A 17,593-nucleotide genomic window follows, 5' to 3' on the forward strand; every position below is an offset into this window, starting at 1 on the left:
TATTGCTGACTCGTCGAATAACCATGTAATTTTAACCTTCCTTTCTCGTAATTGCCCCCTTTCTATTGACCTGTCGACTTAACGTTATCCAATTACCTTCTTGCTATCACGTTGCTTATTACTTCCGCTATTCTTTCGTTTCTTCTTTTTTTTTTTTTTTGTCTGGCGGATTGGGTTTCTCCAGCTTTTTCTTTTTTTATTTACATTGATGCTTTCCTGTTTTAAAAAAAGAAAAGTTCCAATCTATGCTTGAAAATTTTCTTTTTCCTTGAAATTATGGATTGGGTTGTTAAAATTTATGGAAATAACTTGTTGTAATGATGAGACTCTTTTAGGCGCCGATCTTCTTGTCCAAAACATCTCTAACAACCTTGGTGATGACCTTGTCGTCGGGGAATGCGAGAGCTTCGAGGTTGGCGGCATAGGGAGTAGGAACATCAGCACCGGTGACACGGTACAAGGGAGCGTCCAAGTAATCGAATGCATCAGCTAATCAAGCCCAGAAAATTCCCGCGTCAGTCATCCGTGTTACCCTTGATTCCCAATTTCTATCCCAATCCACACGTAACGCATCCAACAAACTTACATTCCATGACTTGGGCAGCAATTTCGGAGCCAACACCGAAAGAGGCCCAGCCACCTTCAACAGTGATGATACGGTTGGTCTTCTTAATAGACTTGAAGATGGTTTCGGTATCGAGGGGCTTGATAGATCTCAAGTTGATAACTTCAGCGGCAACACCGGACTTGGCCAACTCTTCAGCAGCCTTCATGGCGAAACCGACGGCGCGGGAGTGAGCGACAATGGTGATATCCTTACCCTCACGTTCAACCTTGGCCTTGCCAATGTCCAAAACGAAATCAGAAGACAAAGCTTCCTGAGACATGGGGTACGAGCTACCGTATTCCAATTCGTTTTCCAAAACAACCACGGGGTTAGGATCACGGATAGCGGCCTTCAAGAGACCCTTGGCATCTTCCGAGTTCCAGGGAGAAACGACCTTCAAACCGGGAACGGAACCGTACCAAGCAGCGAAACACTGAGAGTGCTGAGCGGCGACACCGGCGGCAGCACCGTTGGGACCACGGAAAACGATAGGGCACTTGACTAAACCGCCAGACATGTAGTGGGTCTTGGCAGCAGAGTTGACGATTTGATCGATAGCCTATTTTTTACCCGGATCAAAAATTTTGATTTGAAGGTGGGGGGAATAAAAAAGTGGATTGCTTAATATCTTCCATTCACGTTGGTGGTGCCATCCGGCGTACTATATGAGGAAAGTTGGGTTACCTGCATGGCAAAGTTGAAAGTCATGAACTCACAGATGGGCTTGAGACCGCTGAAGGCCGAACCAACAGCGATACCTGCAATACCCATTTCAGTGATAGGCGTGTCAATGACACGCTTGGGGCCGAACTTGTCCAACAAACCCTTGGTGACCTTGAAAAAAAAAATTAAAAAAAAATTAGATTCCGTAATTCTCCCCGGCAACTCCGAATCTCAATGGCTCCATGACTGGTTTCGTCACTGGTTTTACCCCAATCCTTTTTTATATTTTCCCGGAAATTCCCACTCGCCCAAAAAATTATCAGAACAAGAAAGCAAGGCACCAACCTTGTAAGCACCATTGTATTGAGCGACTTCTTCACCGAGGATGTACACCTTCTCATCTCTCAACATTTCTTCCTCAATAGCCTGGTTCAAAGCATCACGAACGGTCATCTATAATACGTCACAAAGAAAGCAAAAGATAAACAATCACATCCCAGAAAAAGGAGGGTGAAAAGCCAAGAAATAAGTATGGTCAGTAATTGAGAATAATAACAACTTTGCTGCGCTTCAGCAAGTTGTGTAAAAGGAGTGTTGGTGAAGAAATCTTACTTCAACGGGACCGTTGGAGTTGAAACGCTTCTGAGCGATAGAAGCGACGGCAGGCTTGGCCGAAACAGCAGCAGCACGTTTGGCAACAGTGGCAATAGGAGCGATACGCTGCAAGTTCGTGAGGAAGGTCATTGGCGTTTCTGGATTTCTCTAAAAGAAAAAAAAGGGAAATAGAGAAGTGTAGAAAAAAAAGAGGAAAAAAAAGGGAAAAAAGCCAGCGACTAGGAAGGTAGTCAAAAAAATAAAAAGCAAGGACAGCAAAAAACAAAAAAATTGTCACAAAACAAAAAAAAAAATTTAAACTCATTTCTTCCCCGTAGTGGTTTTGGTTTGTTTACACTCCTCGGCCGGAAGGCCCGTCAACGCAGAACCATTGGAGAATAAAAGGGCAACAGGGCGGAAGCCCATATAAAGTAAGGTGCTATAACTCGAAATCGTATTTTTAAGAACTTTGGACCTGTGTATATTCAAACAGCCGTGGGCTGTTCTTTAATTTTCATCCCCAACTGAAAATTTTAGTGGCTGAGATTCAACAGGGGCCAAATAAGATGTAAGTATACTATGAACACAAGTCCGGCAAACTACCATTTCAATATTTTATGGCCCGAAGATTTGCTCGAATGAGAGGGGATAGGACTCGTCGCTAATGAACCCCCGTTGCCCGACGATTTGAACACACTGCCCGTGTACGGAGGCACCACACTCTTGGGTGCCGGTGCCGGTTTATCCAACAGACTCAAATCCTTTACAAACTTATCAGGCGTAAGGATGTGTGTGGAACCTAATTAATTGAGTGTAAGTAAATCAGATCCATCCCCATCCCGTTGCCAGGGCGACTCTTTCATAATTCATTACACACCAATATACACTTCGCGGTTCAGGGTCTCAGCCAGATCATAGGCTGAACGCATCTCAGAATATGTCATACCGCCCGTAATAAAGATGATCACAGGAGGACCCGAAGGCGGTTTGGCAGCAGCCTAACAAACAAAAGGAGCGTCAGTCACCTAAAAAGTTAACCAAGCACGCACCACCCGGCCGAAAAAACTCAGCATAGAATAGCTTACATTGCTGCCTGTAGATTTCTTGTGCCATTGAGTTTTGTAGACACGAAGCTGAGGCACCTGTTTCCGTGAATGAATCGAATCACGTCGGAGATTCTCGGGTTCAGCCACTCGTAAAAGTGGAAACAAACTCTGATCAATCGTGTCCTTGATGTGCGCTTCCGCCACACGCTTGACGACCGGAACATACCGCGACAGCGTATACGGGACCTCCGTCTGGCTTGCCCCACTTTCACGTTTCTTTTTATCCTTCTTCGATTTCTCTCCCTGCCGGTTGGCGGATTTGGACAGTTGTACACCCAACAGCGTCAAGTTCTCAATCGCATCTTTGTACTCTTGGTCCAAGCGAGCATGCGACAGCAGCTTTTGTAATGCTTCCGGATCCACCTTTTCTGAAGCCGCGATCCAAAGCATAATTAGTCGTGCTTTAATCATTTCACTAAAAATCGTACTTTATCAGTTTCTTTCTATTCCCATTGTTGGATGTGCGTATCATATCGCTCGTTTTTTTTTTTTTACCTTGTATAAGGGTCATCCAAAATCGGCGTTAGCTCCTCCACTAAATTTTTCGGCGTGGTGCCTTCAGGCGTTTCACCACAAGCCATGTTCTGTTATAATACTATCAATAACCATCGTCATTTGCCGCCGAACCTGGAATAATATACCTGTTCAATGAGACCAATCGCATCCAAGTTTTGTTTCGTAAACTCGGACATGCAGTCGGTAGCAATCGTCATATGAGCGGAAAACTAGGAAAAACGCAAAAGCAATCAGTTTTGGTTATATGCATTCATCACCTAGTCATACCGGTCACAACATACCTTGCCTTTCATTTCCTGGTATTGCGGCAAATTAGCAATCATATCCTTCATATCATTGAGATTTCGCACCGAGCTGTCACTATTGACCATAGTTTTAGCGCCAAAAAAGGTATTCAAACTGGCTCATTTGTTCCTTACCTTTCTGATGCAGCCTTGTTATTTTGTGACATGAAATCATTAAAGTCTTCTATCAGCTTTTCGATGGTGCTAGCGATATGCATATGTCGAATAGAGGTATACAGACTATCCTGCTCATTGAGCATGATCTCTTCGTCTTTCGTAGTACCATCCTCTTGCGTATATTCATAAGAATATTTGGAACCGGTTGTGCCCTCTTCTACATGGAGAAGATCAGCCATCATAGCTTGATACGTGAATTCGTGTAGGAACGGAGAAATAGGATCGATGGTACGATCCAACAGAATGAGGGTTCCACGTGGTAACGGAGGATCGCGTGAAGGCTAGTATACAGTGGTTCAGTGATGACATTAATATGGTACCTAGCAATAAAATGATCTTACAGGAAACTCGGGATTGATGGTGCAAAAATTGTCGAGTTCTGCCTGCACCATTTTGGCGAGATGCCAGGGTATATTGCGATTGATGGTGCCTTGAACATCAAGAGGACGATGATATCGAATCAATGGGTTTTCTCCCAGCGTCACACACACACAAAGAAGCTATATCAGATATAAGTATTACTGGAGGTGAATAGGATCATTGAAGCATTAATAGACCATACCTGCTTGGCGATGTCTTCCAAATCCGCCTCGATTTTATTTCGGTTCGTGCTATCGCTTCCAAACAACATGCGGAATTTTCTTGCGTCGTCAAGAAGAAAAACCGAGTTCTCGCACACTATCATTGGCACGTTAGTAACTCCAGGTTGAGAACATTATCCCCAAGCGATACTGTACCCAAAAAATCAATGTACATCTCCTTTAAGCTTTGAATATACTTGGATGCATTGGCTGCATTTAATTTACGAGTAAGGTCATTGAACACAGCATTATCCAAACCTGCAATCGTGCCAACATCAAAGTTAATAACCAGATACGGGACTACAAGCGAAGCTTGCTCTTTGTCGAGGACATACCGTTAATAAAGTGGGCATGAGCAGCTGCATACATAGGACCGTCTGGACGCGAGAAATCATCCACAAGCCTCGAGCAAGATTCGATACATGGTGTAAGGATGTAAATAGCTTCACGGGTAGGATACGGCTGTCTAGGTTTCTCGATATTTTCCACCACTATCAGGCATGACAGGCATCAGCATTCTATTCAGTTTTGCAAAGTTACAGGCACATGCTTTGACTTACGGAACACCTAAAGGAGAAATAAGTTTTTAAGTTAAACGGGTCATCTCGGTTCGCTTAGAGCCAACTCACGTTTTCTTCCATAATATCGTGTGTTTTGCAGGCTGAATTGAGGATTTTCAGCGACAGTGAGTCTACCACGACCACCTTCCACCGATTCGCCGGCTGTACTGATTTAATAAGCTCCAGGAAACCTATAACACCAAGAGTCAATACCAATGAAGACAAGGAAAGAGGTATGCAGAAAAATGCAAATGCCTTACGTCGTTTGAGCACTTCATCTACGCCAATCATGGTAAATTCACTGAATTGCTGGAGACAGGAAAACTATCGAGGCCACACAGTAACCATTTGAAAAATCCCAGAGCTGTTATTGATTGGATGAGCAAGTTAGCTGAGCTTAGCCAATCAATTTTTGAGCCAGTTCACATCGTTTCGGCAACGTGTTTATTTTTTTTATCATATGTTTTTCCATGTTTAGTTCAACAGCTGGATGCCCTTTATTGACAAAGACATTGATCAATAGGCGCAAATTAGCAGTGGTGCACGAGTACCTGGCCCAGTTCTGCCAAAACAACCATTGCCTCTACCCTTTTGGCTCGATAATCATGGACATGCATTTGCATGATTACCTAAAGAAGACGATTGTGGATTTTGGGCCCACCTATGTGCCCTGTCTTTCCAGCTTCAAAATTGTAACGGGTCTTCGGTGTTGTCACAGCAAAGGTACGTTGAGGTATGATAATCGTCTTACACTACAGTAGTGTACTGCACTACTGAACGCAGGAAATTGTGAGAAAAGAAACTTTCTACGTATATTTTGAAAGAGTGCGAGCATTCCTTTGCTTTAAGAACTTGTATTTTATTTATTTTCTTTACAATCGTATGCTGGGCGCTACTGTAACCGTTTGTGTACCTTCCGTCGTCTCGTTTTAAAATATTTTATCAACCTTGGCTATACTTATGCGTCCCCATGACAATGGAGTCTTTTCCTCCATTTGGCGACCTAATTGTCGATTAATGTGACATGCTTTAACAGCCTGTGCAACATCCAGAACGAGTTTTCTTTGAGCAAAAAAAAAAATTAGACTTCTGCATGCTATCAGAAAAATGTTCGCCATACCTGTAGGCGCATCAGATCCCAAAAAAAAATATGGGGATTAAGTGGCAATTGACGAAAGGAAAGACAAAGGTCTGCCTTGGACAGTTTCGCAAACCGATGTACCCCATCGTAGGCCGAATGCATGACATACGTTTCCAATTTGGATCCTAGTAAATAAAAGAAGTTATTTACTGTGCTGATCATCTGTATAAAATGGAGGATATACCTTGTATCAAGATCCCACAAGCGATAGGTCGGATCACGCCAAGATGTATCAGTTGGTTTAGCACCAGTTTCATTTCTTTTGCAAGCTTAACCTAATCTGACACGTGGCCAGGATTCCGCTTGTATAGAACCTTAAGTTCCAAGGCGCCAATGACAGTAGCCATTGCATTGTGGTCTGCGAGTACTGCCCAGTCTGGTTTGTAGACAGCTTCCTTAATATTGCCACTCTCAGCATCGTCCTCGGCAGCATCGTCATCGTCATCCCTTCGCTTTCGTTTTGCACTTGGCAATAACATGTCGCTGGCCCTGCGAACAATAGATGATGCTCAGTATGATTCTCTTTTTCCATCTCACGCTTTTTTTTACCAATCTTGCTTGAGGCAATCAACAGAACCAAAAATGGTTCCCAAGAGGGTGTCCGAAAGGGGATCCAGGATAGGCCCCGAGAGGCGTCCAAGAGCGGCTCCAAGGTGAGGTCCGACAGGAGATCCGAGAGAGACAATTCAAAATGGGACCCGGGAGGGGATCCGGGATAGAAGGTCCAAGATGGGATCCGGAACGGAATTGAGAGGGGATCCAAGGCGGGGTATGAGCGGATCCAAGGTGATTCCGAGAGGGGATCCGAGAGAGAGGATCCAAGATGGGACCCGGGAGACCATCCGAGAGAGCGGATCCGGGGTGGGATCCGAAAGAGAAGATCCAGGGTGAGATCCGGAAGAGAGGATCCGGAGTGGATCCAAGGTGGGATCTGAGAGGAGATCCAAGAGGACGTCCAAATCTTGGGTGCGCGAACCTGTCTTCCAGGATGCGCTTTCTTGATCGCCCTTGATCAACGGGCCAGACCTATAAGTGATGCGTCTTAAAAACGTAAAACGGATCGGCATACTCGATTTGGTGAACTTACAGAGCATGCAGTATCTCGGCAGCAAGAAGATCATCATCGTTGTCCGTATCTGCTGCTGCGCAAATGCATTTGGCTGTAGCCACCTTGATGTCTCTCCAATTGGGGAATCTATGTTACAATTAAATCAATACAATTTATCACAAAATGTATAACAATGAATATCTTACTCCTGGAAGATCGTTGCACCATTTGATTGCGAATTGGGACATTTTTACTGGATATTGCATCAACTCCATATCTGCAATCACGTTTTTGCGCTCATCGTCGGTGAGAACAGGAGCGCTTTCATTCACATCCTTCGCGGAAGAGAACATGTAATCAAGTGCCCTGCAATAAAAAAAAATATGAATAAAATGATTTTCAACCAATTGTCCATTTTTCACTTACAGTAGATCAGTATGTGACAACGGCTGATGTTTTTCGTGACGAATGAGCACTTGGTCGCGAAATGAGTGCAACAGATCAGATACCAAAGGATCACCAACACTCCACTATTTTATATAATCCCGCACAGGTAAGTATGGTGTCTCATTTCTCAATTTCTTCGTTCTTATTTTCTTGCCTTTGCGTCACTATCAACGGCCGCAGTGCTGAGACTGACATCCTTGATATCGTAAGAAAAGTTGCGACGGGTATGGTTATCAACCTGTGAATATGAATTAAATAAGTGAACCTTACATTCAAATAAAACAACTTACTATCGTTTCAACCCCATGATCATTTTCCATATGCTTATGAAACACTGCTTCATCTTCGAAATATTGTTTGCAGGAGCACCCAAAGTAACTTCGCGAATGTGATGTTGGTTCCGTCACAAAGATAATTGCTCTCGTGGCTTTTACACCGTTCGTTTTCGCCATGTCTCCTGAAGTTTTTTCTTTTGGCCATATGATCACGACGATATGGGCAGCGATACAGCAAATAGACGGCCGATGACAGAGCAGAGGAGAGAATATGACAGGATAAGAGGATGGATGATTTGCGTTCCATCCTGGGCGATAGAAACTCCGTCAAAGCACAGCATGCGGCCAACTGTGCTGACACTGACGTTAAAACGTGAGGCACCGGCTGGGAACTGCATTGTAATGCCGGCTATTTCATCCAGAATGGCGGCGTACGTGGCTTTCCCATTCAGAGTGGATCGACCAGTAGTCCTCCCCAGGAGCCTCAGAGCTGGTGTATTGGCAGTCGTACCTCGACTTGAGAATAGTAAGAGCGTTGTTATCTTCCACGAAACGCGTATTTACGGAAACTCGAATGTTAATGGTGATATTCTTATTCATAGCAGGTGTAATGAATAAAGTATTATCGCGCGAATGTTAACGATGTAAAACTAAAGAAAAAGATGCGTCAATTATGCTACGTATCACAAGCCTCCGCTGCAGCTTTATCTCAGCCTCAGCCACCATTTCAATCCTCCGGAAAATAGATGTTTGTAGTCGCCCCAATTGGGCTGACCGAATCATTACCTGATTAATAAAGCTAACAATTCAAATCATAGAAGAAGGTAAGAAATACCGAGAATAGGGAAAATTTGGGACTTTTATGAGGCTTTGCCGAACTCTGCCAATCGGAGTCATAATTTACAATGGATGCTCTTGCAGACAGAGAGGAGCTCTTACGGGTTTTTGAAGGTGCTCTATGGAGTCGAGGTGTTCTTACAGACAAAGAGGTGCTATTGCAATGGAGGCTCGAGGCAGTGCTTTTTCTCTCCCTTTTTTCTTTCAATCCAATTGTTATCTATCGATAGCACTGTCTTTTGCATAATTCCTTTGATCGAGGGATCAACTGATTGTGGTTGTCATGAATTATCCCAAAAACATTCGCGCTCCCATATTCCAGGTGAATCAATGTATTACCGCGACTTTTCCTTTATTTTATTTCTTTACCTCATCTTTCTTTATTTCACTTATGATATCCTAACCTACCTTGATAAAATACCAACCCTACTATAAACATCCATTAAATCTCGATTTGAAATGAATCAATCGACATCTTTCGTGATATACGCCTATATATACCCTGTACTTGTTCTCGGTTCTATTTCCGATCTGCTTGTCCCTCGCAACCGTTATCCTCTTCTGCGGTTAATATTACGTCCAGAAATCCTGACATCTTTCCAGGCTGGTCCTCTGATATTGGTACTTTTCAGTGAATATAATTCTTTACCTTGCTTTAGTCAGTGTCCAGGTTATCAGCTCGCAATAATGGGGAGACGTCAGGTAAAGCGGGAGATTTCACGTTGTAGAACTCAAATTTTTGTGCGTGGAAGGAAGAGGAACATTTGCGGGTGGATTTGGAAGCCGAGGTGTTGGATAGTCTGTGACGGCGTGAGGCTGGTTTTTGGGTCTTTGACCAAGAGACAAAGTAAAAGCAGCTTACGGAAAGCCTGTTGAATGTGGCATTGGGAAGTAGCCTCATTTCGTGCCATAACGAGAAAATCGTCTAGGGGTCGGGTCCATTCCAGTAGAAGACAAAGAATCTCGGTAAAGATCTGGGGAGCACGTGAGACTGGTACTGCTAGTCTTTCCATCTGAGCTGCAGATAGCGAAGCGAAGTGTAATGGACGAGAATATGCGGACAGCCGTTGGTGAGGTCACGGTTATTCGGATAATCGCGTCAGTTGATCAAACTTGCATACGGTTTTAAGGGGGTTCGGTCTTGATGTCGGGGTCGTATGCAACGATAGAAGGTGCTTCAGCTTAAGTACGAGATGACGGTCGCTAGTGTTCTTTGAAATAGTCAAGAGCTACGAGTGAAAACCGGGAAGAATCGCTGGCAATCGGCTCGTTGGCTTTCTTGCAGAGGAAGTAGTAAAGACAAAAATTCTTGGACGAGATGAAAGATTGATCGGACTTCTCGTGACCCTTGCGGGGAAACAAAATGGGATGCTGTCAAGCAGGAGGTGAATAATGGACTGAAATGCGAAAACCAGTGTGAATGACTCGGCGGATCCTTTCTTTGTCTATAAGCTTGCATCAGGCCGTGCTTGTATAGTGACTCAATGAATTTGTCCAATGTTTGCCGATTTTTCCTTCATTTTGAATGCCTTTACATTCACCAATACACACTGCTGCCTTTAAAAAAATAGGTTGTAGCCATCACGCTTAGCTTTGACATGAATTTTTTTTTCTGTGAGCATAAGGAGATCAGGAGGTAATCTCCAACTGTGGTCTATTTTCACTGAAGACTGTCACAATAAATACGCAGCAAAGCGCGAAATTTCTTTCTTTTTTTTTCTTCTTTCTTCTTTCGTCGATTCATTCGAATTTCAAGGTAAGATCACCATCCCGATTTCCTATTGTCACATTCGCTTCGCAATTGACCTAACTAATGAAATCATATGTAGATGCACTCCATTTCCCTCACCGCACTATGTGACCTGAAGTTGTAGGGCCTATTGGTACCAATACACGTTACCCGCGTGTACGAGCAATACCCACGGCTGTTGAAGAAGAGCAAGAGGATTACCGCGAAGATGCAGTGGAGGAAAGCGATGAACAAATGACCGCTGATCTTACTGCAGAACCAACTTCAGAGGAGTGGATCAGCAATAACGGGTATAAAAGTGATAAGATCAATATCACTTTGAGCAACCCCAAAACAGCCTGCCATACGATTATTTCTTGTTCTTTTTGCCGCTGGACCATCTGAATACCATCATTGACAATATCAATGTCCATGCACGGGTTGTTCTGCCAGGATGGAACGATCTCACATTTGTTGAGTATCTCACCTGGATTGCCCTACTGACGGTGATGAGAGTAATCAATCATGTCGATCGAAAGGCATATTGGCATCTGGGCGGCACGCATTTCACGCTCACGATCGACTTCAAGAAATACATGCCACTCCAGCACTACTGCAAGAAAGCAATGGCGTTCCACCGGATTCATCAAAGAAACGAAATGCTGAAGATGTTGTGGATGTTGACGGCGTTGATGCCGAATTAATGGGCACGTCATGCTTATCGATTATTCCACCTTGCGATGATGACAAGCTCATGATTGATGGCTTCGACGCTACATACGCCTTTTTCAACTTCCAACAATCCCTGCTGTCACACAAATGGAAACTTTCACTGGAAGATGGAAGATCATGTCCACTATGCCCTGGCGTCGACATGAATTTATTCTGGTCTCGATATCAGTATTCCGAAGATTTTCTGCCATTTTTCTTTTGCCGTTACGATTGGAACCCCCCTCGGCCGCTCTTCGTGACCTTTTACAACTGGAGCCCAACCTCTAAAGGCAATCTCTTGACTGGTCCTGATCGCAAACGGCTCATCGAAGCCTATCCCTCGATTGACACTCCACTGAGCGCCGTCCTGAGACGTACCAGGCTATGAATTATCCTCAAAAACGAGAAGGTGCTTCCCTCAAAACCATCAAATATCAATTATTGGTCGCCATTAGAACTTATTCTAGACCCACGAAATTACCAAGGATGATGGTCCCCACCTTCAGAAATATCTCCACAAACTATATGATCTACGTAACATTGTTGCTACACGAACTCGCACATTTCTAATTTCTGCATGAATCTTGGTCTTCGAACTATCAACCATGAATTTGCGACATCCCCGTCCATCGCTCATATACGATGCCACCCAACGATTTCATGCCACGAAGTCACCCCACCAATCGACGAAGGCAATCTACCATTGACCCTGTTGAGGCTATCTATGATATCAAGAAACCACGGATGGCTACCAACGTAGTCGTGGAAATTATTGAGATCGTCGAAGACCTTTATCTACCGCAACAACGAGAGAAATGGCGGCGATAAAGTTATTGGGATTGGATCTTACCGGTAACGAATACAAGTTTGCTAAAGCAATAGCAGAGCTGGTCAGAAAACTACCCTCCTGTGTCCATTGCAGAAGAGACAAATGAAATGGAGCTTTGCTCTCGGTATGTCGATCCTTTCTTGGGCGGTATATTTGATGAGCCCGATGAAGGCGTTTTCTTGCGGTGGACGAATGAAACCACCTTGGAGGCGAAAAAACAACAAAGCTTGCTGAGTTGGCAGCCTGACATCTGCATAACCAGACTACGAGGCGTCAAATGGAAGGCGCATATTGGTTTTGGGGAGGCGAAACCAGCAAAATCAAGGCTCAAACCACTACACGGTCTGTCGGGATCTTCTACGCGTCGCAGTTTTCTGTAAAGACGCCCTGGATACGCAGAAAATGATGGGTGTCATGGGCTTGCAAATTATTGGCAGAACAATAACAATCTTGATAACTATATCGATAGGCTATTCCATAGACAAGGCTCAAAATAAAATAAATTGGGCATGACTATGCATCATAGAAATCTGATATTGCGTGAAGCCACTTTGTTAATGTGACTACTCCTTTCCGTTGGTGGCAAGAGGGGGTAGAAATAGTAAAAGTGGGGGGTAGAAATAACAACTCCCAAAAAAAAAATTAGCTCTTTTAACGATTTCCCACCGAATATCCTTTAGCAAGCGATGCGCCGCCGTTTACCTGCAAGCTGCGCTTTCGAATGACTGCACCTCTCAACTTATCATCGCAAGCATCCCCAGCAGCTGCAGCCTAATCTCCTTCTACAGCAATTTTTCCGATATTTTCACCATCATACCATCTCCTTTCGTCCGTTTTCCCTCAATTTTGCTCTACATCGTCCACAAACACGCCTCTATCGCGTCCTTACATCGAGTCTTGTCTCTGCACGATTGATTTTTAAGTAAACCTTTATCCTCAACCAAAATCATATTGGCGTGACCTCTACCGTGTTTCATGCCCCTTCATTGCAACCTCCCTGACCTTCCCTGTCGGCAAACTTTTGGTGTACGATCAGAAGTGCGTGTCAATCTTTCTGCACTTATTGACACCCAAGATATCGTATTATTTATTATGCGGTATGTAAGCATATTTCATATTTTGATTTTGTAAATTTGATTAACTGAACAGCCTTTATAGACACTATCTTGAAGGCGAGGGCAACATCTGCTGGCTCAGACCCTCCGGTCTCGCTTCTTTTTGGTCTGGTTTATTGGTGATCTTTCCTGGGCTGCGGCCCATCTTGAGCCCTCAGATGGTCCCAGCCGTCAATCCTATATGCGACGGGCATCCCTGGCTTGTCTTTTTGCGGTACACGTATCTGGTTGGTTTGCTCGTCCTGATGACAACCACCGAGGCTGGAAGCAAGCCTACGAGACCTTTGCTCTGAGTAGGGATATGCAGTCAGCCTTTTTCCTATTCAATAGGAAATTGGTTTTGACTGTATTGAACTATGTCACGACGCGGCAATGCCTTCCTGAAGGCATTGTTGAACAACTCTTGTGTGCGTCTTTTAAACCGCCACAAGCTTCGGGAACAGTAGCTGTTCAAACGTTGGCCAGGAATCGAAGAATTCAGGTTGACCTCCCCGTGCGACCTTTGGCAACATCTCTGCTTTCCATCCCAACAGAGTAAGTTCAGTCGATCAAAAACAATGACGTGACCGTATTTACCAACGCGTTGTTTCTTATAGGCAGCAACAACTTGCGTCGGCCATCCAAAGGCATATCCATTCCAGCTTCGGAAGTGAACGGATCACTCACATTTACTCGTTCCTTTCGTCGCCGCTCACAGATTTCGCTGTACAAGCAGCTGGTCTGTTTGTTCAAGAAGCAGCGCAAATTTTGTGCAGCCAAGCTGCTGGATGGCTCACGGTGGAGCAAACCCGCGAGGTGAAATCTGTAACAATTGCAGATTTCACTTCGAAGAATGCTTTGCGTTCCAAACTTGATGTAAGTTTTTTCGGTTTATTCTTGATTGCGTTTTTTAATGGGTTATTTATTTATTATTTAGCTGACCATCATCCAGTTCGGAACCTCTCGCTCTGGATCTGGTGTTAATTCTGTGGTGGAGTACCTGAGGAAGCATAGCTTTCCATCTGTCGAGGAAATTCTCGCTGCAGATGATCTCTCGGCCTTGGTAAACAAGCCTCAAAACTGAAAGATGTTGAAGTTCTCAAGAACTTCAACTATTGTAATTGCCAGGGCCTTTGGTGAATCTGCTGGTTCTGAAGCAGCCACCGAGCTGTACAACGCCGTCTTGAATTCCTTCCAGGCATGCAACATCATTTTCATGCAAGAGAAGACCAAGTGCTGCCTGTCGGCTCTCAGGACAAAGAAGCTCAAATTTATTTCTTTTGAGTAGCTTCGCTTTTCCTTACCTTATATTGTGTATAATATAATATTCTTCTGGTTCTTCTTTTTATGGCAATTGTCATTGAATCTGGTATGATTTGCTTGACTTTAGTTCGGTTCACTGTTTCTTCTTGCACATTCCGTCCAGCAAGGAGGACACGGGATTGGGTGAGCCTGTCAGATCGACAGACCGCGTTCATAAGACCATTTGATGAAGCGTCAAAAAAAAAAAAAAAAAAAGGTGGCGATCATGCGAAAAAAAAAAAAATCGTGAGATCATTTGCAAGCAAGAGATGGTTGTGACAATGGGCAAGGTTCGGCGGATCACCTTTCTTGGTGCCGCGTTTCAAGTCGATAGCTTCGGTGGAAGTACCCAACATGCTGAGAATGATTTGTGCGGATCGTTCATTGAAGCCAGTGTAGGCGAGTGCCAAGGCGATTTCAGGGTGCAAAATGCTTCCGAAAGCGTCAGTCAAATCGTATGAGCAGATATACACTGGCATGCCTTTACGGCGTGCTTCGCAGATGATGGCAATCGTGCTCTATGCAACTAGGTGTGGGCATGAAACCTTTTTGGTTTAGCCGGATGACTTGGGACACCTGTTCCCATAACAACAATAGAATCTCTTTTGGGCTTTTCCTCTGTCTTCTGTGGTTCGCAACTTCCGGTTTCGCCTCTTGCATTTCAAGCTTCCTTGCCGCCTCACCCTCAATCACATTGTCCCAGTCTACTTTCCTTCGCCTCTTTGCCTTCTTTGCCTCGCAGAACCCGAATCTGCCTCTCATTTTCTTTATGCTTGTCCTAGGAAACGGCCTATGTGGTTGTCTGTATCGTATGATATGACCTTTTCTCGCCAACTTGTTCGCCACCGACATCGACCATGCTATTTACACAGTATCTTATCCTTATAACCCGTCCTATGTCCGTTCCTACTTGCTCGTCGCCTGCCTTGTGCATGGCGTCTGGTCGACTCGCTGGAAGTTCATTTTCGAAGCGGTATTTTTCCAAAGCGCTGTACATCTTTTGCTCGCCCGAGATTAAATAGTTTTATTTTTTGGTTAAATTCCCGGCTTCATCGCTGATCTTGGGCGAGCCGCTCGCCCCAAATAAAAATTTTGGATCGCTGGTCCCCTACCAAAAAAAAATGATTTTCCCTCGCGCTTGGATACACAATTGCGGAGTTACCAATATTGTGCAACTCATGAACCGTTTGACCAGCATGTGAGAATGATGTTAATGAGCATTGCACGGATTTCATTGGCAAGAGATAACCCCACTACTGGTGGTACACGCATCATCAGTATGGCGAAAGAAAATTCGAGGGAAAGGAACATCCACAATTCTAAGTTAATTCCCTTGGAAGCTTCTTCTGCTGTTTCCTGAACAATAAATCATAAACTATCTTATTGGTATGTTTATTTGAAATATGCAAATGAGTAATGTGGTTATGTCCATCAAAAAGAATGAATAATGGTTTATCCGAATTCTCTCATCAAAATGACCTATCCTTGGATTATGTTTGAACATCGTTCACTTGAATCGGTTATGACTTTTTATTCTCGATGGTTGCTTGGTAGACTTGTTGCAGCTCCGAACCAAAGAGCTGTCCCTTTATTTCTTACAATAAAGAGTAGTACATTAGGCATTATATGCTATGATATATTTCAGGATTCGACAAAATGTGCGTTCTCAATACCTGCACGCATTATCGTGGAAATATGGATCAGCGCTTTGGCTATTCTATCGATGATTATGAAATCACAAGGAATATCCAATTAGATTGATCAATGAACCCAATATTCTTTAAAAGAACTTTTTAGAGGCTAAATGCATAAAAACATACAACATGACAATAACTTCTTGGTACAACTTCTTATTGATTGCTATAAATAATGGCGTTTATTACATAAGGATCCTCAAAAAAAAAGCAAACAACGCGTTTTTACCCTTTAACGCAACGCTAGATATCCAACGACAAGGGCAAAGCTAGGTCATTCATAGCTTACTCGAGATCAAACACTCGCCGACAAGACCACCCTGGGAGATCTTCAATCATATTTTGTGGCGGCGTTTTCCGCCATATTTTAGATTCCATTTTTTGTCGTCATGTGCCCTTATTGATCGCTCATAATAAGATTGCTCGTAATAGGATTGATCATGCTCATGCAGCGTTAAAATAGAATGAGTAAATTTTGCTTGGAGTAATATATTTCTTTTGTCATGTTGTCGACAAAAATATCGTCGCTTTCACACAACGTATTAAGCGTTGTCGAATCGTCAATTTTACTGGTCCAAATAAATAGGAAACAGTGTACCATGTATCACAAGATTTTGCACACCGTGAGTTCCTAAAAGTAACGAAAAGGATGGCCCACCATCGACGCATGTACGAGAGTTTAGCCTCTGAAGCTGGCAGTCTCAAGTAACACTTACATCGCTCATTGGTTATTTTCATATTATCGTTTATTAACGTATACAAAGAAGTTTTTCCCATATTCTTTTGTTTCTTTTGCTTTTTCCTTCCGTATGTATCGCTTTTCACTGCTCATACGGTTATGGATCAGTCTTGCCGTGCTCCTGCCTCTTGTCGCTCTAGTGCGATCCGATGCCCCGTATGGCAATAGTAAAGCAGAGCTTCAAAAGCGAGACTTGCCAGTGGTTGCCCTTGTGGACCCTGTAGTACCAGGGCTCGCAGACCCACAGCCACCATCAACCACCAAAGCTGAACCTTCACAACCCGAACCTTCCAAGCCAGAACCGTCGCAACCGCCACCTTCACAGCCCCAACCTTCTGAGCCTCCCAAACCTACAACCCACACAACATTTACACCGATTATTACCCCTCCTACGCCACCTGCAACATCCACTGGTGGCGTACCGAATCCTTCCACTGGTCAGCCCCCGGTTCCATCAGTGAGCAGTACAACGCAACCTAGCATTCCGCAGCCTAGCGTACCTGGACCTACCACCACCACCACACCGGCGCCAACCACTACAAGTGAAGAACCCTCCACTACATCCACATCGGATCAGACTTCCTCCTCATCGTCATCCTCCAGCAAGCCAACCCCGAGCCATGATAACAATAAATCAGATGATGGACCTCCCACGGCAA

The 17,593-nt window shown here is 44.1% G+C and overlaps 7 protein-coding genes across 7 annotated transcripts; 4 read left to right on the forward strand and 3 right to left on the reverse strand.

Moving 5' to 3' along the window:
- Positions 1–153: 153 nt before the first annotated feature.
- BYT42DRAFT_589271 (thiamine diphosphate-binding protein) lies at positions 154–2,135 on the reverse strand. Its single transcript, XM_051570352.1, has 4 exons — positions 1,616–2,135; positions 1,292–1,441; positions 587–1,166; positions 154–489 (listed from the first exon to the last, which is right to left on the reverse strand). Exons 1-4 carry the CDS (start codon positions 1,721–1,723, stop codon positions 332–334), a joined length of 996 nt encoding a protein of 331 aa, XP_051418339.1. The 5' UTR covers positions 1,724–2,135; the 3' UTR covers positions 154–331.
- On the reverse strand, positions 2,118–5,439 carry BYT42DRAFT_589275 (Sec1-like protein). The gene is made up of 14 exons (XM_051570353.1): positions 5,349–5,439; positions 5,158–5,279; positions 5,089–5,095; positions 4,864–5,019; positions 4,685–4,786; positions 4,510–4,625; positions 4,289–4,447; positions 3,906–4,228; positions 3,768–3,846; positions 3,612–3,695; positions 3,466–3,554; positions 2,950–3,385; positions 2,742–2,862; positions 2,118–2,663 (listed from the first exon to the last, which is right to left on the reverse strand). The coding sequence occupies exons 1-14, from the start codon at positions 5,377–5,379 to the stop codon at positions 2,464–2,466; spliced, it is 2,025 nt and encodes a 674-aa protein (XP_051418340.1). The 5' UTR covers positions 5,380–5,439; the 3' UTR covers positions 2,118–2,463.
- A 1,765-nt stretch (positions 5,440–7,204) lies between these two features.
- Positions 7,205–8,294, reverse strand: BYT42DRAFT_157432 (uncharacterized protein). Its single transcript, XM_051562310.1, has 6 exons — positions 8,015–8,294; positions 7,879–7,962; positions 7,704–7,807; positions 7,484–7,643; positions 7,317–7,424; positions 7,205–7,255 (listed from the first exon to the last, which is right to left on the reverse strand). Exons 1-5 carry the CDS (start codon positions 8,174–8,176, stop codon positions 7,350–7,352), a joined length of 585 nt encoding a protein of 194 aa, XP_051418341.1. The 5' UTR covers positions 8,177–8,294; the 3' UTR covers positions 7,205–7,255; positions 7,317–7,349.
- Positions 8,295–10,199: 1,905 nt separating this feature from the next.
- BYT42DRAFT_550131 (uncharacterized protein) lies at positions 10,200–11,664 on the forward strand (the record flags this gene model as incomplete). The annotated part of the gene is made up of 3 exons (XM_051566114.1): positions 10,200–10,221; positions 10,711–10,884; positions 11,156–11,664. The coding sequence occupies 3 exons, from the start codon at positions 10,200–10,202 to the stop codon at positions 11,662–11,664; spliced, it is 705 nt and encodes a 234-aa protein (XP_051418342.1).
- Positions 11,665–11,967: 303 nt separating this feature from the next.
- Positions 11,968–12,614, forward strand: BYT42DRAFT_157492 (uncharacterized protein). The gene has a single exon (XM_051562311.1). It carries the CDS (start codon positions 12,213–12,215, stop codon positions 12,483–12,485), a length of 273 nt encoding a protein of 90 aa, XP_051418343.1. The 5' UTR covers positions 11,968–12,212; the 3' UTR covers positions 12,486–12,614.
- Positions 12,615–13,182: 568 nt separating this feature from the next.
- BYT42DRAFT_157501 (uncharacterized protein) lies at positions 13,183–14,327 on the forward strand. Its single transcript, XM_051562312.1, has 3 exons — positions 13,183–13,206; positions 13,264–13,754; positions 13,817–14,327. The coding sequence occupies exons 2-3, from the start codon at positions 13,402–13,404 to the stop codon at positions 14,181–14,183; spliced, it is 720 nt and encodes a 239-aa protein (XP_051418344.1). The 5' UTR covers positions 13,183–13,206; positions 13,264–13,401; the 3' UTR covers positions 14,184–14,327.
- A 777-nt stretch (positions 14,328–15,104) lies between these two features.
- BYT42DRAFT_477901 (uncharacterized protein) lies at positions 15,105–15,302 on the forward strand (the record flags this gene model as incomplete). The annotated part of the gene is made up of 1 exon (XM_051563649.1): positions 15,105–15,302. A coding segment is annotated over one exon (198 nt), but the record flags the coding sequence as incomplete, so codon positions are not given.
- Between the last annotated feature and the right edge of the window lie 2,291 nt (positions 15,303–17,593).

The sequence above is a fragment of the Radiomyces spectabilis genome (assembly GCF_025331425.1).
Source record: "Radiomyces spectabilis strain NRRL 2753 chromosome Unknown BYT42scaffold_18, whole genome shotgun sequence".
In the NCBI taxonomy this organism is placed as follows: Eukaryota; Fungi; Mucoromycota; class Mucoromycetes; order Mucorales; family Radiomycetaceae; genus Radiomyces; species Radiomyces spectabilis.